This window comes from Podarcis vaucheri (genome assembly GCF_965113315.1).
Source record: "Podarcis vaucheri genome assembly, chromosome: 11".
In the NCBI taxonomy this organism is placed as follows: domain Eukaryota; kingdom Metazoa; phylum Chordata; class Lepidosauria; order Squamata; family Lacertidae; genus Podarcis; species Podarcis vaucheri.
Window position 1 is genome coordinate 927,680 of NC_138749.1, and position 26,933 is coordinate 954,612.

The 26,933-nt window shown below is 53.2% G+C and overlaps 1 protein-coding gene across 12 annotated transcripts in view; it reads right to left on the reverse strand.

Moving 5' to 3' along the window:
* Positions 1 to 26,933, reverse strand: part of UNC13B (unc-13 homolog B) — a gene marked incomplete at its 3' end in the record, with an annotated part of 165,867 nt that overhangs the window by 23,267 nt on the left and 115,667 nt on the right. For 11 of the 12 annotated variants that reach the window (XM_082241708.1, XM_082241705.1, XM_082241710.1 and 8 more), the window contains 9 exons: positions 25,864 to 25,979; positions 23,696 to 23,859; positions 21,907 to 22,057; positions 20,157 to 20,225; positions 18,232 to 18,321; positions 11,311 to 11,445; positions 10,575 to 10,708; positions 10,021 to 10,106; positions 3,901 to 4,027 (listed from right to left, as the gene is read on the reverse strand). In XM_082241708.1, coding sequence (XP_082097834.1) covers positions 3,901 to 4,027; positions 10,021 to 10,106; positions 10,575 to 10,708; positions 11,311 to 11,445; positions 18,232 to 18,321; positions 20,157 to 20,225; positions 21,907 to 22,057; positions 23,696 to 23,859; positions 25,864 to 25,979 — 1,072 coding nt within the window. Of the gene's footprint in view, positions 1 to 3,900; positions 4,028 to 10,020; positions 10,107 to 10,574; positions 10,709 to 11,310; positions 11,446 to 18,231; positions 18,322 to 20,156; positions 20,226 to 21,906; positions 22,058 to 23,695; positions 23,860 to 25,863; positions 25,980 to 26,933 lie in introns of those variants that run through there. The other variant, XM_082241711.1, reaches the window with a different exon arrangement.

Consider the following 26,933-nt stretch of genomic DNA (forward strand, 5'->3'; position numbering starts at 1 on the left):
AATGACGTTTTCAGGACTGGGACTGGGAGCAGAGCCTGCTCTGGCAGAACTATTTCGCCCAAAGGGCAAAGATGCTTGTGCAGTTCCTGGGAGGTACTTGAGCCGTGATCAGGACCCAGAACCAGCAGCCCTCAAACAATGCAAGAGTCCCATCCGGCGTGGACAGGAACAGCCACGTCAGGCCAGCAGGGGGCTGGAGACTCCCATGGCAGAGGCAGCTGGAAACCTCCAGACAGAGAGCTGGGAGAGGCCAGGAGTCTTCATGGAGGAACGCAAGGCCTGCCAGAGGGTAAGAAGGAAGGCTGGGGAATCTCTGGCACCTTGGGAAAAAGCGTAAGCATCTTAAGAGTTGCTCAAGCGCTGTGATCATGGATTTGCAGACTTGGAAGGGACACCCAAGGAACATCTAGGCAAACCCACAGCAATGCAGGAATCACTGTGAAGAATCCCTGACTGACAGGTGGCCATCCAACCTCTATTTGGAAACCGCCAATGAAAGAGAGCCCATCGCCTTCCGAGGGAGTCTGTTCCACCGCTGAACAGCTCTCACCATCAGAAATTTCTTCCTGATGTTTAGTTGGAATCTCTTCTTGGAACTTGAGGCCATTGGTTCATGTCCTCCCCTCTGGAGAAGCAGAAAACAAGGCTGCTCCATCTTCCAGGAGGCAGCCCTTGAGATACTGGAAGATGGCTCTCGTTTCACCTCTCATTCTTCTCTTCCCACTCCCTCCACCGTTCCTGCTAAGGCTAGGGAGGCCTCTGCTGAGCCAGAAGATTCTCAGGGGCTGGTGCCACCTGCTAAGGCAGTCAAGAGCAAGGCCAGCCTTTCTCGGCAGCGCTGAACACTCCCTGCGGTGCCGAGGAAAGGAATGCGCAGCTGCAAGTGCTGGGAGGAAGGCTCTGACGTCCCACAGGCAAAGCGAGTTCTCTGCCTGTTTGAACACGGAGGCTGGAAGGAAGGGAAGCGAAACTGGGCGCTCTTGCCCAACACCTTCCCCCTACTCTTTGAACCAACTGGAGTCTGCCAGCAGTGGGCAACGACGCCATCACATGTTATTTTTCCATCTCTTGCCCACGCAGAGCCCCGCTTCCAACAGTGATGAGGCTCTGGCTTGCCTTAAGTTGTTTGCTGACATTTGGAGAGAAAGCCAAAGCAGGGAAGTGTTAATATCGTCCAAATTTGATGGCGATGCAGATTATTAGGAAAGCAAGTGACTCAGCAAATGCACATCATCAAACCCGGGATCCTGCCAGGGCTGCCGCCAAGAGGCAAGGCAAGGCAGGGCGTTGGAAGAGGCAGGAGGTGTCTGCAAACAGCCCCTGGGCTGAAATATGAGCCTGGCCCAGCGGCAGAGAAGTGCCATGGCAACAGTCCAGAGGGCAGCCAAGATCACACTGGCTCTCAGTGCGCCCTCTGCTTAGTAATGCTTAGCATTTAGATCCGTTCTCCATCCGCAGATGGCAGGTGGCTGACTAACAGCCCAATTCGCCGCACAGCCAAAGCAAAGCAGGTGACTTGGGCCAATTTAGAGCCAGGTTCCTTGCCATCCAACCACTCGGTGGGTGCCGCCTTCTCCTGGCTTTCTCGGTGGGGAGGCCTAGGCAAGTCTGGTGCACAGGGAGACAGCTCAGAAATGCGGATTTGTTATCCTCCTGAAAGCGACTGAATCATCCTTGGCGCTCGGCTCAGAGTCAGGGCTGTGTGTGGTGGAAGCCGGCAGCGGAGATTCTCATGTGGGCTAGAAACAGGAAGCATGGAATTGGCTTGGGGAAGGGGGTAATTAGCCCTTAATAATGAGCAGGATGGAACGCGCGCCATCTCTTCTACGTGATCCGAACACTCTGCCTTTCACAGCTCAGAAACACAGAGGCACAGCGTGGCTGCCGATCCTGGCGTCTGATTCACACTCCGGAACACTTCCTTCTTCACACTGTTTTGCAGGACCAGGGAGCCAACGCCTGGCTGCACCCAGGAGGTCCAGAGCATGCCGGGATTCTGCTGAGAGGCTATTGCTGGTGGCTGTGAGGGCTCCAAAGGCAGTTTCCACAAGACCAGAAAGGTCTGGAACCACAGTTAACCAGGCAGCATATCACACGTGACAGCCTTCTTTTGTTCAGGACAAGGCCAGGAAGGTGGAGGCCCGAAGGAAGCCTTGCTCCAGCCCACCAGAGACTCAGGAGGTACTTTGGGCCCCAAGCAGGTCCAGGTTCTGCTCTAATCCACAGCCTGAAACTTCGCAGCTACAGGAGCAATTCAGCCCCAGAATCAGACGCCAAGAGACCCTGCGGCATTTAATTTCTAGAGCTTTGCCAAGAAGTGCTGGCAGACATCCAACCAGGATGCTACCTGAGCAAACTTCCTCCTGCTTTTGCAATCTCCCTCCCCTTTCTATGGCCCAGGATGGCACACAAGGAACGGCAAGGCTCCATGCATCCGCCCTGCTTCTGACACTGCTAGCGCCCGGGGGGGGGGGCAGGTCTCTCCCCCTTTGCAAACATGGAGGGCTGCAGTTCAATGGCAGAGCACATGCGCTGCATGAACAAGGGGCCAGGCTCCAGGCTCAGGAGCTACAGGCACGGCTGGGATGGACTCCAGCCAGAAAGCCTGGGCAGCTGCTGCCAGTCAGAATCAACATCACTAAGCTAGATGGACCAAGGGTCTGATCTGGCCTTGTTTAAGCAGGACTGGGGAACCTTTTTGAGCGGTGCAAAAGGAAGTCTGGATGAGCCCTTGGAGAAAAGTGGGAGGGGCTGGCAAGGGCCTTTGTGGCTCCCCCCTCAAGAGAGAAACTGGAGACCTAAAAGAGAAAGGGGGGAACAGAACTGCAAGTCACTCTCTTCTGCCTTGGTCAGACCCCACCGGGAATACTGCGCTCAGTTCTGGGCACCACAGTTTAAGCAGGATGCTGACAAGCTGGAAGGTCTGCAGAGGAGAGCGACCAAGACCATCAAGGGTCTGGAAACCAAGCCTGATGAGGAACGGTTGAAGGAGCTGGGGATGCTTAGCCTGGAAAAGAGGAGACTGAGAGGAGATACGATAGCTGTCTTCAAATATCTCACGGGCTGCCACATGGAGGATGCTTGTTTTCTCCTGCCCTGGAGGGCAGGACTCAAACCCGTGGCTTCAAGTTACAAGAAAGGAGATTCCGACTGAACACCAGGAAGAACTTTCTGACAGGAAGAGCTGCTCGACAGGGGAACGGACTCCCTCCTTTCTTGGAGGTTTTAAAGCAGAGCTTGGATGGCCATTGGGTAGGGATTCTTTAGCTGAGATCCCTGCATTGCAGGGGTTGGACTAGATGACCCTTGGGTCCCTCCCAATTCTATGATTCCATTACTCTACGTCAGCTCTTCCTCTGTGGGGCCAGAGGCAACATCTGGTGCCAGAGCTGCCCCTTCAGCCTTCAGGAGAGGGGCTAAGCAAGGACAGATAGCTCCGGCTTGTCCTACCAGCCCAGAGCCCTCTGGCAGCAGACCGCCAGCCTTTGGAACTCCTTTTGTGATGCTGGGCTGAGCCCTCCAAAGTTTCTTCTTGAATGGGGGGGGGGGTGGCGGTGAACAAACGCCAAGAGAAATGTGTGTCTCGTTGGACAACCGAAAGAGTAAGTGGCAGAGACCAGCCCTTCCAGGAGGTAGCCCCACGCCTCAGAAAGGCCCCCCTGGCACCAGTGAGCATTTCAACCTGGGGAGGCAGCATCCTGCTCCACGCACCCATAAGACGAAGGAGGCAGGAGGGAGGCCATTGGGAAAGGGCACTGTGAGCCACACAGCCGAATCCTCCGGAGAACTTAAGGCGCCTCTGCTTTCCGCAGAGGGGAGGCAGTGGCACGGGGGGGGGGGTGGCAAGGGGTGGGTGCCTTGCACGGGAGGCGGAGGTCCCAGGCTGAGCCAGGTACTTACGCAGGGTACTCAGGTGTTTTCCTGGCGAAGGCTGGCAGGCTGCAGACATACTCGTTGTAGAGCCACTTCACTTTGAAGTGCAGGTTCATGTAGTCGGCGCTTTTGCACAGCCGGTGCTTCTCGTGTTCTGTGAGGAAGGTGGAGAGAGAGGAGGAGAGAGGGAGGGAGGGAGGGAGAAGGAACGAGAATGCTGTCAGGTGAGTAATTCAATCGGCTCCTTTCCCAGCAACCTGCCACAAAAACAGGAGCCTCCGCACATCCGCAGGGCAGAACGCCCTGCCACACGGTCCAAAGCCCACGAAATCCCCGCAACCTGGGATCCTGCTAACGATCACAGGGCACGGCAGTTCATCCAGTTGGGGCCCGGAGCTGATTTTCCACACAGCACTTCAAAAATAGAAGGGAAGAGTTTCTGGTTGCCATGGCAATGAGAGGAGAACAGCTTCTTAGGGCTGGTCCTCCTCCTAAGACGCTCCACATCTCCTAGAGCTGGAAGCAAATCCCTAGAAACCAAAGCAGCCCCCGGTGCCAGAGAGTCTTCTGCCCCACGTCTCACACAAGCCAACCCAGTCCTTGGGCGAACCAGAAGGAATTGGGGGAGGCCGCACTGGGTTTGGCCTCCTGGATTTCCAGGCTCCTCCAGCCTCTCAACATCCAGCACATGCAGCTTCCTGAACCAGCCGGGAGAAGCATTTGCCTGCTCCACAGAGGTCACCAGGTCCGGTTTGAAAGGGCATGAAGCAGCCGCCTTGCTGAAGCTGGGCAGCTCGGGGTCTGGTCTGGTGCTGGATGGGAGACCAGCGGGGAGCCCCGTGACTTTGCCTCGAGTTCCATCGTGGAGGAAAAGTGGGATACAGATCTAAAAGTTGAAGACAGGCTGCTCTGCCCGCCTGCCCAGGTGACAAGAGAGACACTTCCCACAAGGCCATTGGGGCACATGATGCCTCCATCTTGCCCCAGGTCAGTCGTCTCCAGCCTTCTCGCCTCAAGCACAGATTTCTCCTCTTCTCTTTTCCCAAAGTCCCTCCTGTCCACCCCCTTCTCTGGCAGACAGCTGGGTGCTCTCCAAGTTGAGTTGCACCTTTTGCCAAGAAGTGATCCACACGCTGCAGCCACAAGGCCCAGGGAGCTTCTGCTCTCTCCTCGCCGAGGGCCAGTGGCTCCTGGGCTCCCCCCCCCCAGGTGAAATGGACCTCCCCCAATCTTCTGCATGAGCTCAGGACAGCAGCATGGGGGGCTCCTGGCCTGTCTCCCATCCAAGCGCAGGCCAAGCCCAGGAGGCCAGCAGCAGCCTTTAAACTCGATGGCACATCCGAGGCATGGACAGATCTAACTCTTTCAAGCTACCTGAGGATCTGCAGGTCCTAACTGTGTGGCTGAAGCCATTGCTTGCAAACAACAGTCCCCGCTTCCCTCCCAGGGGCAGAGCTGTGCATTCTCTGGGCAACGAGGGGCAGCAGGATGTGCCACCATCCTCTGGCACTGATGACCCTGGCCAGGGCGCCCCCCTCGTTCACTTCAGCAGAAGCGGCCAGGGAAGCGTCAATGTCCTGGAATCCCCAACAGCGGTCGTTTGCCAGGCATTTGCAAGGTTGGTCTAAGATCCCGAAAGCCCCCAGGCGAAAGGGGCTTTATTGAAAGCAAGCGCAGAGCAATTCTGCGTCCCACTTCAGACAGCAGGAGGGCTTTATTAGCACTCAAGGAGGGCAAGGGCCAGTAATTAAGACTTATTGGGGGAGAGAAAGAGAAAGAAAGGAGGTCACCTGGATACCCATTTAAGCCTGAAGACGCGAGGAGATCCCCAGACATTTGGTAAGAGGAAGCCACCTTCCTGAAAGCAAGAGGTCTTCTGCTACAGAATAATTGTAGGACCAATGTACCATATTTTTCCGTGTATAAGACTAGGTTTTCCCCCTAAAAAATAATTTCCAAAATGTGGGGGCGTCTTATACACATATAGCTCTCCCCCCATTTTCTTAAGTCGGAGTTCCCCAAAATAAGGGGCGTTTTATACATGGGGCGTCTTATAGACGGAAAAATTGGGTAAATTCCATCACTAGCCTCAGTCTCATTTTAAATTAATCAGGTTTAAGTAATTGGAACAAATCCCCTGCCCACCTTTTCCTGTTCTGCCAACACCAACCAGTGTCTGCCAACACCAATCAGAAGGAGCACCCCACAGCATGGAGGGCATTCCCAAGACCCCTTGAGGGAATTCCCAGCAGCTGAAGAAGACCTTTGCATTCCTCCCCACACCTTAGGCTCAGGACACCGTTTTCACCCTCACTGCTCAGGACCACAAGACTTCTGAAGAGAGCAGGAAACACTCAGGCTCTTTATCTCCTCCATGTGTGTGATGATGAAGAAGAAGAGGAGTTTGGATTCGATATCCTGCTTTATCACTCCCCTTAAGGAGTCTCAAAGCGGCTCACATTCTCCTTTCCCTTCCTCCCCCACAACAAACACTCTGTGATGTGAGTGGGGCTGAGAGACTTCAGAGAAGTGTGACTGGCCCAAGGTCACCCAGCAGCTGCAGGTGGAGGAGCGGGGAATCAAACCCGGTTCCCCAGATTACGAGTCCACCGCTCTGAACCACTACACCACACTGGCTCTTCGAGGCTCCCTGTGGGTTTTTCCTGGGCTCAGGCCTCTTGCTGTCTGGCTCTCCCAGCCCATCTTAAGACTTCAGGACACGGAGAGAGAAGGGCCAGGAGAGACGAGACTTCGAAGCCAACGCAGGGCCTTCAGCTTTTGGCACCTTCGCTTCCAGAATGTTTCCATGACACTTGTCTCAACGCAAAAAACGCCAACTATCCTGGCGGAAACTTTTCTAACCTTGGGCTGCCTAACTCCTTTAAAATTGCTGATAAATGCCACTGAGCCCCACTTGATAATATCCAGGGCAAACAGAGCCAATGGGAGGGCGTTCCACAGGGCGGGCGCCACCACCGAGAAGGCCCTCTGCCTGGTTCCCTGTAACCTTGCTTCTCACAGTGAGGGAACCGCCAGAAGGCCCTCGGAGCTGGACCTCAGTGTCCGGGCAGAACGATGGGGGCAGAGACGCTCCTTCAGGTATACTGGACTGAAGCCGTTTAGGGCTTTAAAGGTCAGCACCAACACTTTGAATTGTGATCGGAAATGAAAACACAAAACCAGGACAGCTTCGCATGGACACTGCCAAGCAGTGGAGCTCTCCCAGTGAGGCTCTCTGGAAGGAGGGTGGGCCTGGCACATGAGAAGAAGCTGGGAGGGAAAGCGCACGCAGAGCAGAGGAGCAGCAGGCGGGGTTTTCTGCAGGGGGGAGCGACACACACACACAAGCTGCTTCCTGCCGCCACTGGCCTGCCATGGAAAGGGGCTCAGGCAGACGTGTCTGCTCTGCAAACTAAGCATCACTTTGGGGTTTGTGATCTATGCACAGCCTGGGAGGGGGGTGGGAACCTGCTAAACTAGAATAAAGTCAGGGAGAAAGAAAAAAGGCTCTTACCGCCCTGGAAGAGGACCATGCGGATGCGAAATATAGGTGGGGCTTTGGACAGAGAAAAGGTAGGAGTGAACCAACCACCCATGTTCACACAGCCCTCCCTGACTCCCAACTCCAAAAAGCTGCCCATCCTCCTGTCTATGCATGTCAGAAGCGGAGCAAGGCGAGAGGCTCCCGTCCAGAGAAAGAGAAAGCACTCTATATGAAGCCTCCAGTTGGCTCCCATCCTCACCAGGAATCGCTCCTCTAGGGAGAGATGCTCAGAAGGACCCTTCACGTCTTTATGATTATTATTTAAATTTCTACGCTCTCCTTCGTTTGAGGATGACAGGGCTGTTTGCAAAATGGACGCACAAGACAAACCGAAAGCATACCCGCCCCCCAGTTTAAAGGGCTACAGATTGTTTCTGCAAGAAGAGGGATGTTTTTGCCTGGCATCTAAAGATAGGTACCGGGTGAGCCTCCCTGGAGAGAGCACCCCATAAGTGGGAGCCACCGCAGAAAAGGCCCCGTTCTCCTGTTGCCACCCTCTGGATCTCTCCCTTCACCTTCTACATCAGTTAACATGGAAGACCACACGGGGGTGGGGGTGGGAGGCTATGTGCTATTATTCTCACTATGGAGAGGAAATGTCTTTAGCCGAACATTCAGAAGGGTCACCACAGGGAAGGCTCTTACCACGTGATGCCTTGAGGGTGCTCATTCTATCCAGAACTTAAGAGATGAGCAAGGGGGTGAGACAAAAAGCACACACAGGCCAGACATTATTAGGAGCCCAGAGGGAAGAGGCTTAGCCCACCAAAACACAGGAGATGGAAGAGTCACAGTTGTGCTCCTAAGGAAGAGCTCCACTTCACAGCAGAACTGCAGCAGAGGGAGGACAAAATCCCAGGAGTGTGTGTGTGTGTCACTCCTGCTCTTCGAGGTGCCAGAACCAACTGGATGCTAATTACCTGAAGCGACATCTTGAAACACAGATCACATCCCCTGTGCCTATTAGCCATGATCAAAATGCATCATGCTCAAACCCAGAGCATTGAAAAGGGAGCAAAGGCAGCAACGGCTTTAAAGGTTGAAAAATCAAACCCACCGAAGGATGCTTCATCATGGCTCAGTGCAGTTAACCGCCTGGCCCCTTTCCCCCTCTCCTCCCCTCCCCCTTGTGTTTTGCATAAACAGGAGCTGGAGGCCTGGGATAATTATTACTCAAATGAGCGTGCATGTTGCCAGGATATCGCAGGGTGGGGAGGAGTATCTAATGGCAGGATCTATGCCATGTATTCTTCCTGCTGGTTTGATCCCTCACTTTGAGCAAACTAACCTCAGGTGCCCGGATTTTTCTAATGCTCTGATCATTTAAGGTAACAACCAGATTAGGAATGCCACCCCCAAATGCTCCCCAGAGACTAGTGGCTCATTTAGGTGGCAAGCAGAGTTTGGAGTGGGGAGTTTGCAGTGGATCAGTGGTCCGCCCTGTCTGGCCAGCTCTGCAAGCCTCCTCCAGGCACTGGAGCTCAGGAGAGGCTGGTTCTGTTCCCAGCCAAAGCTGGCTGTGCAGGATGTGGCTGATCCCCCTTCTTGTCTCCCCAGATGGCTGTGCAGAGAGGAGCAACCAACAGGACTCTCCGACCATCACGACGGCCCCAGCCCCACCACAAGCACTGCTTCAATTTAAAAAAGCATACATTAAAAGAAAGCATGCCATATATATAAAAGTGTAGAGCAAACCTTTCAGTGAGAAGGGGCAAAGAAAAAGTGGACATCAGCAACAGGTCTGGGTTAGAGGTGGGGGCAAGCAGCCCTCTCCCCTGACCCACATCCCAGGATGCCAAAGAGCAGGAGAAGCAGAGACCCAAGACAAAGGTCCACAGAAACATGCCATGAACTGTGGGTCACCCTCTTTGCCCTGCTCCACTCAGGTACTAGCCCACAGCGCAAATCAAGGGGAGCAGGGAGTTCGTGTCCTCCGGCTGCATGAATTCAGGGGCTAAGGGCAGAGAGATGCTGCCCTCTGTCCAGGGGGAGAGAGAATGGGAAGGTGATTGTGCCCAGAGAGGACAGAGCCAGCGGCTGCTCTTAGGGCTTGGCAGCTTCTCGCCTGGTGCAGGAGGAAGGCCAGTCCTCAGTCTCCTGATGGGGCGAAGGATGCCAAGCTCCATTCCAAGAAGCGACAGCGGTGCTGAGCTGGCAGAGCAGCGCTGGCAAGGCTTCCTTGGACGGCCTCAGAAACTCCCCCGGGAGCTTTTGGCAGCTCCTGCAGAAGACGGCACAGAGCTCAGGGATTCCGGCTGCAGCATCATGGAGAAGTAATTTGATTAGAGGACAGCCGGCTTTTGCAAGGCTTTGACCCAAGCGGAACGTGACTGGTCAGTTGCCGAGCAAGAAGCTGGAAGGCACAGCCCATGGGAGCAGGGCAGGGAAAGCTCCCATGTCATTTATGGCTGGTTGGGAGCCTCAACAGGAGCCTCCTGGAAATCAAAAGGCACTAAAAGCAGCTGCTCCAGCCCACTGCCGGCCCCTGGCAAATGTGCTCATCAGCAGGGAGCAAGACCTCCTGCAACACACCTGGGCCAAAGGCCAGGAACCGCTTTTGTAAAACCCTCTGCAGCAGAGGAATGCTAAGACCAGCCGCCTACCTTCCATGGCGTATTTCATATCCTGAGCAAAGAGGTTCCACATGACTTCGGCGCTGATCTTCCCAACAGCCAGCTCCTGAGGAAACCTAAAGGGAAGGGAAGATCCCTGACGGTGGATCGCTCTCAGAAGACGCTGCCAAGAAGGATTCTGCAGGATCCCGTAACCTTTGGCCAATGAGGTCTGTCTCCCGAATTATCACAAATTCCTGGGTTGAGTGAGAGTCCCCTGGGCTACATCCTGCCCTTCCTGCTCCCTTGACAACCTTGCCCTCCCCCAGCCCCGCTTAGACCTAACATCCACACAGAGCTCGGGGGGGGGGGGGGCAGCAGCAGAGAAAAAGGCACCTGGAAGGCCAGCCCAAAGAGGAGCTGCTCTCACCCCACTCGTCAGGAGAGTAGCTGAGCTCTAACACTGCAGGGGTGGGAGTGGGAACACCATCGAAAGAGTGCCACCCCAAAAAGACAGGCAGAAAGGCAGAAAAGAGAGGCAGGCAAAGCGAATCCGGCCGGCTCACGGAGTCTGCTTCTGGCAGCGAAGCAAGAGGGGCTCTTACTGGTTCAGGACGGGGGCATAGGAGTTCTTGTCCTCTTCGACAATGGAGACAATGAGGGTGATGAGCTTGGGCCAGAAGTCCAGGTTCTTGATGCTGGGGCCTTGCTCCTCAGGTGGCATGTCCTGAGCTTTGTTCTAGAGGAAAAGCAAAGGGCACCAGATGGGCAGCTGGGCCAGGGACTGCGCCTTCTGCCAGAGCACAAGAGGGAAGCCGGGCATCCAGAGCAAAAAAATTGTGGGTTCCTGGGCCCACAGGGCTCCCTGGAGTTGGTGCCGTTGCTCTCCAAATTTCTCATTTTCAGAACTCTGCAGCTGAGATCTGGGCTTCCTTTTTCCTTCTCCCTCCCACCCTCTGGGTCGTGTTTCTTAAGCTTCAGCCAGTCTGCTTTTCATGTTGCATTTCTAGGCACAGGTTGGGGCTTTAAAGCTCTTTCTCCAAGTGTGTGCCTCCCCCCCCCCTGGCACCTTCTAGGGGAAACCCCCGTGTTTTGCCGCTGAATCGGAGCAACGATAGCTGGTTTTTCTGTGGGTTGCCATTTGCTCCAATTCAGCGGTAAAAGACGGGTTTTCCTGGGGCGAGCGCTAGCAGGGAATGCTCTGACACTGAGCTTTAAAGCGTGTGCCACAAAAGGAAGCCTGGGCCTAAGGGCAGAGACACTCTGACCCCTTACTAAGCCACTCTGGGAGGGCTTTCCAGCTGAAGTGGAATACAAATGCTATTGTCACCCTCGACTCACAGGGTCTGTCTGGTATTCGCGGCTGTACAAATCCTGGCAGTTGTTGAAGATGTACTCATACGTCGAGTTGAGGCAGGCTTTGACACAATCCTTCACCACCTGACTGGCGCGAGGAGGGCTCTGCAATTCCTGGACCTGGAAAGGAAGGCAGGAGAGGGTGGGAGGGAGAGAGAAGCCGCAAGTGCCACAAGTCGCCATGCCTCTGAGGCTGGCAGTCAGATCGCCAAGGCTTTGTTGCCTACAAAGGGTGTTAGAAACCTGCTGCCCTGGAGAATGCATAGGACCCCCGCAGCTTTAAAAACCGGAGTTTTTGGAAGAGGGAAAACCTTAGATGCAGCTTCTCAGAACATTTGCAAACAGAGGAAAACACCATTACAGAACATTTATTCTGAATTTCTGCAGCAGTCAAAACAAACTCAGACACCTGGCCTGAAAAAGAACTTGACAGCACAGGTATTGATGTTCCAGGAGCAGAATAAGCCTGTTTGTTCAGATAAAACAAACAGGTGTGCCTGCCGCTTCCTGCACCAGCACTCACATCGAAGCAGTAATAGCTTTACGGGTGTCAGAAATCATCACTTGGCTTCCCCGTTAGCTGGAAAAGCACAAAGGCAGATTTCATTACTGTCAGGGAACTGACATCGGAGGAAAGGGAAGTGGTAGGGCTCCCAGAGACTGGGAGAGAGTCAACAGCCAAAGCAGGGACCAGCAGGGGGAGCGCGGGGTCTCTGGAGGAGGATCTCAGTAATGCTGAGAGAGACGCAGCAGCCCAGGCAGGAAGCAGAAGGGGAGAGAAAGGGGTGAGAGACACTTCGAGCGAAAATAGCGGGGAGGTGTCAGAAGCAACTGCAGGGAGACCTATGCTTCGCCGGAAGCTGTCACGTCGTGAGTCCAGGAGACGCGTTTCCGTTAAGGAACTTCTTTGCTGGAAGCGCTTCCGCAGACAGCCACTGTCGGACTCTACAAGTGACTAGAGCAGACATGTCTGAGGAGCTCTGTCACACACAGAGGTTTGTGGGGTCGCACAAACTCTGAAGGGGCACTATTTTAAGCACAAGCAGCTAATCATCCCCGGACAGCAGTCCGACAGTCTCTGTACGCTGCCTGTGCAGGAGAAGGCATCATGAGCGACCCAGCAGGAGCCGGAGCCGCAGGGGGTGGAGCTGGTCCAAGCTTGGAAGACAGATACCGAGCATTGGAGGTCCAACTTGCGCTGCAGACGGCGAGGCTCGAGGAGAGGAGGGCTCAAGATGCAGACAAGAAGGGGAGAACCACTCAGTTCCCCAGAAAGGTACCAGGATTAGTGCAGAAGTTTGGGGGGGACCCCAAGGATTACCATGCCTTTAGGACTGAAATGCAATATGCCCTGAATGTGCAGTTTGATGAGTTCCCTGATGAGGAATCCCGAGTTGCTTTCGTAATTGGGCATCTTGAGAAGGGGGCGCGAGATTGGGTTCGACCCCTGATGGCAACGCACAACGATATCCTGAAGGACACTATGAAATTCTTTCGTGCAATGGATATCATGTTCTCCAGCGATATTGAGGAGGGGGGAGTGCGCAGACAGCTAATGGCTTGCAAGCAGGGAAGCAGATCTGTCCGTGAGTACTGGACTGAATTTACCATGCTGATTCACAGATTGGGGTGGGATTTATCGGCAGCACCCATTCAGATGCTATTTGAAGAAGGTCTTTCTTCAGCTGTGAAAGACGAGCTGGCCAGGAGCCCCAGGGCGGTGTCTATGGATCAGCTGACCAAATCTGCGCTGACCATTGGAGCGCGCCAGGAGGCAAGAGCCTTGGAGAGGCGGGAAGGGAGAGGGGAAAGTTGGAAGGAGTTACGCATTCCAGACATTCCTGAGCCAGCTTTCCCGCCGGCAGAGCCGATGGAAATCGGAACAGCCCGCGCGCGCGCAGTTTCAAAGCCCAGTGAGGGGGCGAAGAAGGAGGGAAAGGGACCCCGGAAATGCTATCTCTGCCAACAGCCAGGCCACTTTGCCAGAGTCTGCCCCCAGAGGAAGGAATGGCAAGGGATGGTGGGAACTGTTGAGGGGGAAGAGCAGGGAGAAACGGAGCAGGTAAAAGCCAACGCCTGGTTGCCAGCAGGGCACTGCAGCCAGGCCAAAGAGCAGTGAAAGTGCCCCTTCCCCAAGTGCCAGTGCCAGAAGCTCCTCGACCTGCTCTAGTGATTGAAGTGTCGCTAGAGTTGCAAAATGGACACCCCCTAAAAATAAAGGCGCTGTTGGACTCAGGCAGCTCCTGCAATTTCATGAGCAAGGAGTTTGCTGCTGAACACCAGATACAGACTATCCCCTTAAGCAACCCCCTGCAGGTGACCACGATCGATGGCAGAGAACTGTTGGGAGGAGGCGTCAGCTTGCAGACCATCCCAATGATAATGAGGGTGGCAAGGCACACAGAACTGATAGCGTTTAATGTGGCCACCTTGGGAGGCGCTCCCATTATTTTGGGAATGAGCTGGCTAGCCCTACATGATCCGCTGGTGGGCTGGCATCAAAGAGTGGTTTCCTTCGGTTCCGCACATTGCTTAGAACACTGCAGGGGGGAAAAGGGGTCAGCAGGGGCCCAAGCCACCCTAGCAGGGACGGAAGTGATGGAGAAGGGGAAGGTGCCATCACAGTATGCTGATCTCAGCGACGTGTTCAGCGAGAAGGAGGCTGACCAACTACCCCCGCATAGGCCCTTTGATTGCCAGATCAATTTACTCCCTGGAGCACAGCTTCCTGTAGGCAGGTTGTATGCCATGTCAGACAGGGAGATGCAGGAGTTGCGAGCGTTCATTGACAAGAACCTGAAGAGAGGCTTCATCAGAGAGTCCAAGGCAGCGGGGGGTAGCCCAGTGTTTTTTGTGGATAAAAAGAACACGGACAAGCCGAGACTGGTATGTGACTTTCGGGCCCTAAATGCAGTGACAGAGCCGGTGGCTTTTCCTATGCCCAGGATTGATGATATTTTGACCAGGGTGCGAAAAGGAAAGATTTTTACAAAGCTGGACCTAAGGGGGGCGTACAACCTGATACGTATAAGGAAAGGGGATGAATGGAAGACCACCATGTTCACCCCTTTGGGGGCATTTGAATATCTCGTTATGCCTTTTGGATTACAAGCAGGCTCCGCGTGTTTTCAAGCCTTTATGAACCATGTACTGGGGCCTTTGCTCTACAAGAATTGCGTGGCCTTCTTAGATGACGTGTTGGTGTATTCGGAGAATGAGGAGCAACATGTGAGAGACGTCAGAGAAGTGTTGAGCAGGCTGCAAGCCAACAGACTGTGGGTGAAACTGGAGAAGTGTCAGTTTCATACCAAGGAGGTGGAATTCCTGGGGTACCGCTTGTCAGACAAGGGGTTGGCCATGGACCCCGGCAAGGTTCAAGCGGTGCTGGAATGGAAAACCCCCAAGACTAAGAAGGATGTGCAGAGGTTCCTAGGGTTTGGAAACTTTTATCGTAAGTTCATCCGAAACTTCGCTCACCTGACGGCGCCCATCACGGACTGTCTCAGCAGCAAAAAGAAGTTTGTTTGGACGGGGGAGGCGGAGCGAGCGTTTGAGGAACTGAAAAAGGCCTTCGCCTCTGACGAACAACTTCTACATGTGGATTTACAAAAAAAGCTGAGGGTCGAAACAGACGCTTCTGACAGAGCCATAGGGGCGGTGCTTCTTCTGCAGCCGGGGAAGGAGGGGTCCGAGTGGCGACCGTGTGCCTTCTTTTCGCGAAAGCTGAACAAATCTGAGAGAAACTACACGGTGTACGACCGGGAACTTCTTGCGATTTATGAGGCCTTCCGGAGATGGAGGCACCTACTAATTGGTGCACAACAGAAGGTGCAAGTGCGCACGGACCATAAGAATCTAGAGTATTGGAGAACTGCGCGAGTGCTCAACCAACGGCAGTTGAGATGGGCCCAGGAGTTCTCCAAATTTAACTTTGAGATTTGTTACGTACCAGGCCAGGAGAACGTTAGGGCGAACGCTCTCTCACGCAAACCTGAATATTTGGAGGGAGAGGGTGCACCCGAAGAGACCCATGTCATTCCCGAGGATCGCTGGGTGTGTGGGGCGGCATTGGTGGGGCTAAGGGAACTGATAGAGGGAACGGTGCAGGATGAATATGCCCAGGACAAACTCAGGGGTCTCAGGAGGGAGGGAGACAAACCCGGGGGTTTTGAGGAGAGAAACGGGGCGTTGTACTACAAGGGAGCGTTATACGTACCTGAAGGAGAATTGAGGGAAAAGGTACTCAAGCAACTGCACGATAGCCCCACAGCAGGGCATTTTGGGCAACACAAAACCATGTGGCTGGTTACCAGGGAATTCTGGTGGCCCAAGGTCAGGGAAGATGTGCGGGAGTATGTGAGAGGGTGTGACCGATGTCAACGAGCCAAGGGGGAGAGGCGGGCACCGGCAGGTTTATTAGAACCACTACCCACGCCGGAAAGACCATGGGAGGCAGTGGCAATAGATTTTATGACTGATCTGCCCAGGTCCAAAGGGAAGACAGCCATTATGGTTGTGGTAGACCTGTTAACCAAGATGGCCCACTTTATAGCCTGCTCACATGCGGTCACAGCAGAAGAAACCGCTAAATTGTTTGTGGAAAATGTGTTTAGATTGCATGGTGCCCCCTTGAGGGTGGTTTCGGACCGAGGGAAACAATTTACTTCCAGGTTCTGGAGGAAGCTCATGAGCTTATTGCATGTAGAGGTGAATTTTTCCACTGCCCGTCATCCAGAAACCAACGGGCAGGCGGAAAGAGCTAATGGTGTCCTCCAGCAATATTTGAGGTGTTATGTGAATGACAGAGAGAATGATTGGGTGGAGAAGCTGGCGTTGGCAGAATTTGCCTATAACAATGCGGAGAACGTGTCCACGGGAATGAGCCCTTTTTTGGCCAATCACGGGTGTCATCCCCGAGCCTTCCCAGGGGGGGAGGGGGAGAACTGGAGCGTTCCAGCCGCAGAACAGTTCGTTGAAGAAATGGAAGCGATCCATCGCCAGCTCCAACTTAATTTAAACAGGGCGAAGGAGGAATATAAGAGGCAGGCAGACAAAACCAGAAGGGAAGGAGAAAGCATTAGGGTGGGGGACCAGGTGTGGTTGTCCACCCAAGGGTTACCATTTAAAGGAGGTTGTAAGAAGTTAAGACCCAAAAGGCTGGGCCCATTTGAAGTCACGCAACAGGTCAACCCAGTGGCTTTCAGACTCCGGTTACCTAACCACATGAAGTTACACCCAGTGTTCCACAGATCATTGCTGTCACCGTATATAGGGGACAGAGAGGGGAGGGTCAATAGGGGACCAGCTATGGAGGAAAAAGAACACAGCTACCATGTAGCGGAGATTCTCGATTCCAGGTGGAGGGGAGAGCAAGTAGAGTATTTGGTAATGTGGGAAGGGGAGCCGGAGTCGGAAAACACCTGGGTCAGGGCAGAGGATGTAGATGACGAGGTTTTGATTGAAACTTTTCATCAGAGATTCCCTCGGAAACCCCAGCCAGTGGCGAGGTTCCGGAGGGAATACTTCGCCACCACCGACGAAGAAGAAGAGTTGGAGGGGTTCGCTGATTCCGAGGTGGAGGAGGATTCAGCGAGTCGGAACGAAGACCGATGGAGGGAAATGTTCGAGACGTCGGAAGATGAAGAGGATTCTTTTAGGGGTTTCAGCTCCTCACCGCCCAGAGGAGAGAGTAGGGGCGGGGGAGAGGGGGGCCCTGGAGGGGAGGTGGATGTCAGGGAACTGACATCGGAGGAAAGGGAAGTGGTAGGGCTCCCAGAGACTGGGAGAGAGTCAACAGCCAAAGCAGGGACCAGCAGGGGGAGCGCGGGGTCTCTGGAGGAGGATCTCAGTAATGCTGAGAGAGACGCAGCAGCCCAGGCAGGAAGCAGAAGGGGAGAGAAAGGGGTGAGAGACACTTCGAGCGAAAATAGCGGGGAGGTGTCAGAAGCAACTGCAGGGAGACCTATGCTTCGCCGGAAGCTGTCACGTCGTGAGTCCAGGAGACGCGTTTCCGTTAAGGAACTTCTTTGCTGGAAGCGCTTCCGCAGACAGCCACTGTCGGACTCTACAAGTGACTAGAGCAGACATGTCTGAGGAGCTCTGTCACACACAGAGGTTTGTGGGGTCGCACAAACTCTGAAGGGGCACTATTTTAAGCACAAGCAGCTAATCATCCCCTGACAATTACCAATCAGCAGCCTTCACTGTGAATAATGGGCTTCTTGTTCCTGTAAAATGAATTGTTTTGTTCCAGTACTTAACTTTGTTTCCAGGGATATTTACAAATAAACAGCATTTAATTAATTGGCAAATGAATAAGGCTGTCAGATAAGCACACGGGAAAGTTCATAGCCACATCAGTGAGCGAGATGTGATAACAACTCAGTTGGGACCTGCAGCAGAATCTCCACTTGCTGGAAGGATGGAGGAGAGATCTTGCATTCGGAGGCAAAGGCTGACCTCTCCTTGGACTAGAAGGCTGAAGGCTTCTCCACACTTCACATTTCTCCGCTCTTTCCAGGCACAGTCTGCATTTTAAAGCTCCATGTCTGAGAAGCACCCTTTTTTGCTCCGGAGCTTTGCCCATGAAAAACCTACTCTTTGAAGCTCAACTGGAGCAAATGGCAATCTGCAGAAAACCCGAACTGCTGTTTGCTCCAACTGAGCATTAAAGAGTGAGTTTTTGCAGGGAAAGCGTCAGGGCAAAAAAACCTCATGCCTGGAGCTTTTAAGCACAGAGCTGTGCCTGGACAGAGCAGGGCAAAAGGACAAGTCCATAGAACGGATAGTCTGAGAGTGCTTTTCTCGAACTCCTCCCCAGAGAAAGAGAGGAGGAGGAGGAGGTCTCTGCCAGAGAGTGAGGGCTTGGCTTTGCCCAGGAACAGCCACCAGGAGGAAGACACCTACCTTCATTCTGAAAAAGGTGATGCTGGTCAGCAGGTCCACGGTAGATTTCAAGTCCTGCAGGCGGTCTCGGCTGCTGGCCGGAAAGTTGTTCTGTTGGCAGAAAAACCAATCCCCTTCTAAAAACCGCAAAAAGGTGAGCATGGCTCAAACACCCAGGGACAAACACCCAGCTCAGTGGCCCAAACAGGAAGCAGCACAGGAGGCTCTTCCGAAGGTGGAGAACCTGTGACCCTCCAGGTGTTTTGGGGACTTCCCATCATTGCTGTCTACTGGTTTTGGTGGCTGGTGCTGATGGGAGCTTCACATCGCTTGGAAGACCACATCCCTGCATGAGTCTAACCTGACAGGAAAAACTGGTTACAGCAAAACGAGACTGGGATGAGGGGCGGCAGGGAGGGGCACAAGGAAGGGAGACTTCCCCCTCAGTGCAGGATGTCCCTGGTCACAACAATGATACCAGTTCACCCAACAGGCACCTGCTTGGTCCACTCTGTGTTAAGGCATCCTCAGAACGATAAACGTCAGGGAAACAGATCGGATGCTTCCTTTTAAAAGTTGGCTGTGAGCAAGAGCCAAGGCAACAAGGAAGAAACCTCTCTGGATGCTTCTGGCCCTGCTGGCTTCTGAGCCGGAGCTGCCCTCCCCCCTTGTTGACGTTTCCAGGGCAGAAGACACCTTTAATGAATGTGGAAGGGCTTCGCTCCCCAAGACAGAACGTCAGCTGCACTTTGGGGACAATCAATTAGGAGCCCATTTATGCAACAGAGTCTTATCATTACAAATTAGATCTAATTACATTTCACTGCAGCTCACACTAGGCTACTATTTTTGGCAGCAGAATGAACCGGCATCTCATCCAAGGATTAGCTATTCCCCCCCCCACCATAACGAGCGGTATTATTCTACAACGTATAATTACACCATTCCCAAAGGCCATTTCCTCGCGCTGTTTCTAGCCAATGGCGGTGCACATTCTTTTTTGTTTATTGCTATGCAGAACCCCAAACTGCAAAAATGAAACTGAAACTCTCAACATTGTCACCATGTGCCGAACTGGCTGTATACCAAAGCAGAGCAGCTCTCTCTGCTTGAGCGCAAGGAGGAGAAACTCTCCCTGCCATTGAATGGCAGCATGCTCTGCACTGCTATAGCAATAATAATGGGAACAGAGGCTATCCAAAACACGCTAAAGACCCAATCTAGGTATCACAGTCCTCCTAAGGTCAGCTTTAAGGGGATAAAGAGAAAATAATTGGCAAAGAGGCTTGCTTTAGTTGATGCCATTCAGCTGAGCCCAGTGGAAACATCCGTCAAGGGATCCTAACTAAGAGCCATCCAAACTGAATCCTGAGTATTATAGGCTGGGCTTTCCTGGAAGGGGCGCAGTGATGCTGGATTTGCCTGGGCAGATGCATTGACCATGGTTCCTAGTGCAGAAGCTGCAGGCAAGAGCGCGGCTCCCCTCCCCACCCCGTCTTTTGGAGAGGGCGCTATCAAGCCGGCGAGAGCTGCAAAGACTGTTCCCAATCTTCGCTAATTTAGATGGGAGCACGACAACTCTGCAAAAGGTCACTATTACACTCCATTTTTAAATTCTGAAGTGTCCTCCTCCCACAGGAGGATTTCTGAGTTGGAAAGCGGAAGGACAACTCCCCACCCAGCCAGCCTTTGTCTGCTCAGACATTTCTTACCCTTGGTTTATTTTTAAAAAAGCAGAAAGGACTAGCAGGACTCCACTCAGTGGGAGCCATGAAGCCCCTGCCTCAGTCAAAAACCCGAGACAAGCCTCTCTCGCCCTCAGGCTGGCCTACTTTACAGCACAGCAGTGAGGATTGCAGACATAATGAAGGCGAGGCACTTGCAGGCTCAGGAGGGGGGGTCACGAGTGCCGAGAACTATTCACAGTCTCTCTGTGTGGCTCTTACCCGGTACATGGACAGGTCGATGCGGAGGGAATTGTGCAGCTGGTCCAGAAGTTTAACAAATCGCTCTTTCTGTGTGCGGGAGGAGAAGAGGATGTGTTACAGGGGTGGCCAAAAAGTGGTCCTTACCTATTTCCAGGCCTAAAGGGGAGCTCCCCTTCTTGGGTACATTTCTCCCCCCCCCCCAAAAGGGCCACTCGTTCCTACAGTCTGTTGGGACACACAAACAGAGCGAAAAGGTTTGCATCCATTGAAGCAGCAGGTGCAGAATCGTTTTCCCTCCGAGGGCTGCAACTTCCCAGGGTCGCCATGACAGGGGCAAAAGTGAGCAGACCACATTCAGAAAGCAGGCTGCAAAAGGCTAAGATGCTTTTTCTGCAAACACTTTGCTCCACCTTCCATTCAGGCAAGCGAGAGGCACCGTCACACTTCAAGGGCATATTCCAGCTGGGCAAAGGCACCCAAGAAGGGCGTGAAGCAGGGCCCTTGAAGGGGCGTGGCTTAGGGGGAAAGGGGCGTGGCCTGCACAAAGTCCAGAGTGTGAAAGAGATGCCCAAAGGGCCACATTGGGCCCCCAGGTGGCAGAGGAATCCGCCCTGAGGAGGGCTGCTCTGTCAGGAAATAAATCGGATCCCTTAGGAATCACCCCTCTGTGGGGAAAAAGAATCCCATGAAGATTTAGAGCAGCCCCACTTACTTTACAGTAAGGGAAAGCATCCAATCAGTGTTATTTTGCAACTCTTGAGGCCTTGGAGATTTGAAAGGATTAAAAGGCATTTTTACTGCCCACTTTAAAGGGCTGGTACATCACTGCTTGGTTTCATTCTCTGCTTTAAAACCACAGAGCGGCACCACAAACAATTTTGAGATTGTTACATTACCAGGCATGCAACATCAAAAATCCACTTTGCAAAAGAACCGCATGCAAACACCAATTGATTCATTTCAGGCAGAGCAGGCCCCTGGCATTGTTATAAGAATTCTAAGGTCTCAAATATAGAATAAATATTTATAAATGCACACACATCTAAATATATAAGCCATGTGTCTGAACTAGTACAGGAGAGCAATCCTGAAGCCATTTTGACTCGTCCAATAAATTTCAATTATTCCTCTGCAGTAAGGGAGGCAAATGGGGAAAGCCTTCCCATTGTCTTCCTGTCTTAAGGACGTATTTGTGGATGAATAGGGTGAGCCTATGACCTGGATTCAGGAACTAAAGGATTAACCATCACAAAAGAATGGCGAGACTACCCGGGTAATGCAATCAGCGGCCATTATCAGGCATCCTGGCAGACAGGATTTCTGCTGTAGACCGCCTCCTTCTGTGATGTATTGATGATTTGGGGGTGGTCTTTGGATAAGGGGGTTGGGCAGTGTCAAAAGTCTTTAAAGGTTCCTGCACACTTTTGTTCAGGGTCTCTCCCCCCTAGGAAGGAGCAGAGAGAACTCTGCTGCAACAGAAAACATAAAGATCTGCCTTGCTTTCCACTGGATCCTGCCTCCATCCATCCTTCTCTGACTGACCATGGACTTAGGGGACTCAGAGTCCCAAGGGGAGTTGGGCAGCAAAAGCCAAACCCCATTTTTACATCAGCATCACTCGGGCAAGTGTCTTTGTGAGCGCAAAGGAACGTGCTTTGGCAGGAAGAAGGGGCAGCTTTTCTTCCAACCCACAGAATGATGTTCCTTGTCCCCTTGAACCTGGACCCACAAGCAAGCAAGCGGAGGGGGGGGCAGCAGGGGCACTTACCCCAAAGTTTGAAGCGGAGAAGCGGTCGGAGGCAGACACGTTGGTGGAGGCTGTTGTGTGAGCATAGTAAGCATTGATGTTGGCCAGCAAGGTGCTCATCACCGCTGGCACCCCCGGGCACATGTACTTGGAGGAGAGACATGCAAAATGCCTGGGGGAACAGAAGCCACGGGGGCCATCAGGCAGAAGCTGCAGGGATGCTCAGAGCCATCTCAAGGAAGGACATGCGTAAGGTGCCTTTCATCTTCAAAAAAGACTCCCCTTCTCCTACCAAGCATCAACCCAACCTCTGTTGTGCCAGAAATCACAGGGTGACTGAGATGCTGGGGGCGGGCAGCAGCAGCTCATCCACTCCAACACACACACCCCTCCCTGCAAAAACCAGGCCACTGGGCACAAGTCAAGAGCAAAAATCTCCCCCCCACCCCCATGCTTCCTCCAGAGCAAATGGCTCCAAGTGACTCAAGAGAGTGGATGAGGCACCACGCTATGGGGGTGGAGAGGGGCCTCAGGATGTAGCAGAGAGGCTCAGGTGTGTGTGGGGAAGGGGAATCCAACTCATAACCCATAATAGGCACTGAAGATGAGCAAGACCATCCCATGATCCATCCCAAACAGAATGACACAGCAAAGAGCTTCACACCACACAGAAGCCTGGCTGCAAGTGGGCCGGTGCCAGGTGGTCCCGATGCTGCCAGGAAAGTCCTCTCTGCCTGACCCCCAGCACCAACGAGGCCACAAGAGGGAGCACAGCTAACTAGCCTGCTGGTTTTACAGACCGCCTTAAGGAAGCAGCTGGGAATAAACTTACCCAGTGCCCAGGAACCTAAGCCTCCCTGCCTCTGCCCAGCGCTCTGAGCGCAAGGACATTCCCAACTGCAAGACATCCTTTGCTGCCTCTCCTGGGAAGCAAATGCAGCAGCAGGAGGAGGGCTCTCCCCACCTGAGACTCCCAGGACCTGGGATGCAGAGCAGAGCCTCCTGTTGCTTCAGCTCCTGCTTGGAATCTGGAGCAAGAGCCTCTCTGCTCCGCTCCGCCCTTCCCCTCCAGCAACTTTCCAGCAAGCCTTGCTCAGCCTCTCTCACTCTCGCCAACTCTATTAATTAGAGAGTGCTTCTCTCCTGTCAGTCTCGTGACATAATCCCCTTTCAAGCACTGTTTTCCCTTATTTATAGCAGTTTTTCTTTGATTGTTTACTTTAATCATCCCACAAGCTCTAGTGCTGGGGGAATGAGTTTTAAGTTTTCCTGCGGGAGGGCTTCTTTTCTGCACTTTAATGAGAGCAATTAAATGAGAAAATGCAAATGAGGCCACTTCCTTCCTGAGGATGGCAGGATGAGCCCAGAGGAACCTACAAGCTCCCTGAGCCTCCCTGGGGGACCTGGATCCACTTTCCCCAAGGGGAGAACCAGACGTATTCTGCTGGAGCCACAGCCCCCTCCAGCCCCACCCGGCCCTGTCTCTGGCATCCCAGAATAAGGGAACAGCATTAAGACACAAGGCAGCAGAAGCAGAGATCCTGCAGTTGGCAAAACTGGCAATTTAAATGGACGTATGCAAGGAGGACTCTGAAGGCCGACAAAGGCCAGGATCCTATTCTGCAGAAGAGTTTGCAGAAGGCAGGTTTTTAAAGGACAATGGTTCTCAAAAGTCCCGCCATCACAACTTCCTGAGCTGCTCTCAGACTCGACTTTCTCGCATCAAAGACAAGCCCGCCCCTTCCTAACCAGGAAACCTTTCAGTGGCACCCAGAATGAAAGGGATGCTCAGCATCGGGCAGGAACTCACGTCATGGCCTGGTAGATGGACTCGATCCCATAGCGCATGGCAAACTCGTCCACAATCTCCTGGCCTGTCTCATCAAAGTAAACCTTCCAGGCGTCATCCCCTTTGGCATCAGGAACCTTCACCACCCCGTTTCCTTGCACATCTGTCAGGTGGTGGAAGAGGTTCTGGAACAGAAAAGGAGCAGACCAGCACATCAATGCAGGGGCTGCTGCTGCCACAGACACGGACACAGCACTGCTTCGGGTGTGGACCCAACAGAAGGTCGGAGTGGTACAGAGCACCCTCATAGTTAGGTTCCCTTTATCATTGACATACATGGGGTACTCTTAAAGAACTCAGAAAGGGAAGAGCAGCTGCCCATTGGCCAGAGTCCACCTGCCTTCGTAGCTTGGGGAAACTTGTGGGGTTTCGTCCCCCACCCTCGCCTTCCTCCTGGCCTGAAGGCTGCTCTCTCCCCCTGCACTGCATCCTGACAACCTCTGCTGTCCCACCCAAATCTTTTCTGGTTAATCAACTCCTTCTGCAGAAAGCTCAAGATCAAGGTGAGGGCTATTGCCAAGAACTTGTGTGAAGCGTTCAAATCCTCTCTGGGTGACCTCGACACCCTTTCTACTTCACAGGGGTGTTGTGAAGATACAAGGGGCAGGGGATCGAATCAGGGCATGTCACCCGTCAGCTCTCTATGCAAAAGGGGACAGAAGTGACCATAGAGATGCTGCCCTCGATGCCTGAGTGGTGGCAGGCAGGGTCCAAAATGCTCCTCTTCTGGGTCTGAGCTACCAAGATCAGTGTGCTGCTTCTCTCCAACTATCCCTCTGCGTGGAGTTCCCCATTTCCCACTCGCAGCAGGCTCTTCTTCTGTTCTCCACAAGTGAACCAGGTCACAGACTGGGCAGCTCTGCTGGGCAGGCAAAACCAGAGGCCGGCCTGGAGCAAAGCGCTTCCTTAAAGAGGCCAGGCAGCCCCAGAGGAGGAGCCCGTTGGCGGCAAGGGGCCTGATCCTGAAGCAGATTGCCTGCTTCAACTCAGGTGGAGTTTGAACCACACTTCCCAGAGCAAAATGGGACTCCCTAAAGCGACCCCAATTAACCCCCTTTTGGAGGGGCTATGAAACCATCAGGTGGCCAGGCAGAGAAAGAAGGTGAGGAAATGGCTTAAGCAGATCCCATACTGGTGTCCTGCTAGACATTCATTACTGGCCAGATTTCTGTTCTTTGCTGCTGTCATGCAAATGAATTTCCTAATGACACCCCGCTGGCTCAATTTCGGGCACAAATCATCTTTGAGCTTTCCGTCTTGTCAGCCTGCTCAGGGACAGCTCTTGTCCGCTCTGGGGCTCAGTAATGAACAGCCACACCACTGCAAAAGGCCCTTCAGCCAACGCAGCCTGAAAAGGACAATGCTGGGAAGATGGGAGTCCATCTTCCTTTCCATTTGGTCCTTGTTGAAACTTTGAGGACATGACTGTCTAATCATCGCAGAACCAGGATTCTTCCAGGACTTTAATCGGAGCCCAGAGGCTGCAGTGCAGGAGATGCCAGCAGGCCTCGAAATTGCTCATTCCTGAGCAGCGACCAAAAGTCAGCACAACGTCCTTGGAGCTAATAAGTAAGCAAAGGAAACGGACGTGCCTCTCTTTCCCTAGGCAGGGGGCCACCCTGCACAAATCGAAGCAGGCTGTGCCCACAAGAGCAGGAGACTGTTTTGGGCAGCAGCCTGCAAATCTTTTCTGGAGAAGCTAACAAGGCACCCGAAGCCAAATCAGGACCTGGCATTCAGAGGCATCCCTGCCACCAACAGGGAGGCAGAGCAAAGCCAAAGAGTCTCATAGCCATCAATAGCCCTCTCCTCCTCCTCCATGAATCTGCTTCATCCTTCTTTAAAGCAGTCCAAGCTGGTGGCCGTCATGGCGTCTTGCAGGAGCACAATCCATAGCTTAAGCATGTGTGAAGAAGGACATGCTTCTGTCTGTCCAGAATCTCCCCCCATTCTGCCCCACTAGCCTGCCAGTTTCCCCAGGAGTCCAAGAGACGCAGGCAAGAGAGAGGGGTTTCCAGAGTCAGAGGAACCGCCTTTGGGGATGCTGAATTCGCTGTGCCACAACATTCTTTTTGTAAGACGAGAAACGACGCTGCCGCCTTGGGCCTCCACCATGCTGCGGATCTTACCTCATGAAGGCAGGTGTACTGGGCATGGTAAGGGGCCACCTTTTCTTCACCTTTAATCTCCACGTTGATCTGCAGGCGGATGGCACCGGACACGGCAGACTTGTCTGTTCTTTTTTCTAAAAGGAAAAACGAGCCCATTTTCAAGAGGGGAACCCCGAGCCTCCCCTAACACGGTTTGGGTGTCCACAAAAGCACAGCAAGGTTGGCTGGAGGAAGAAAGGGGAGCGGCAGCCGGAGACAACCCTGCGAGGGTTAACGTAAAACAAACAGCTAAACACATTATTAAGAGAAACTAAATAATAACTTAAAGATGGAGCAATGTGGGAAATTCAGGGTGGAAATTTTAAATAAAAAGAAACCACAAAAGTGGGGGAGGGAAGTCGAATATATGTGTACAGCGGACACTCGGGTTGCGAATGTGATCCATGCGGCATGCACATTCACAACCCACAGCGTTCGCAACCCGTGTCTGCGCACGTGTGGCTTGCACTTCTGAGCATGTGCAAAGCGTGATATAGCGCTTCTACGCATGCGTGACCGCTGAAACCCGGAAGTAACCTGTTCCAGTACTTCCAGGTTCCAGTGGTCCATAACCCGAAAAAACGCAACCTGAAGTGTCTGTAACCCGAGGTATCATGTTTGAAACCTGAGCATCCACTGTATGTGATTTGTGTCTTTGTAATTTGTATGTCTGTAAGTCTTTGAAAAACCAAAAAATTGAATTTTTTTCTTTTAAAAAGCAGAGTTAACCCTGCGCTCTGTACCCTAAGGCTAGGACTGCACCCCTTCCCCCATTTGGGGGCCCCTTAAAAGACCAGCGTTGGGGCTCTGCAGACAGAGAGCTGTGCCAGCAAGAGAGCTCTGCTCCTGCCTACCTGGCTCACAAGCAAACTTTGCAGCCCATTCTCCATTCTCTGCAGCCCTGTGTCCCCTCAGCCACTGCAGTGTCTGTGGCAGGATCCTGCCCTTGGCTACAAAAGCCTGGAGTTGGAGGCCTTGGGCTTCAAGAAACTGAAACAGCCCTTTGCTCCCAGGGGATCCAATTCGAGAGGAAGGAGACAAGGGAAGAG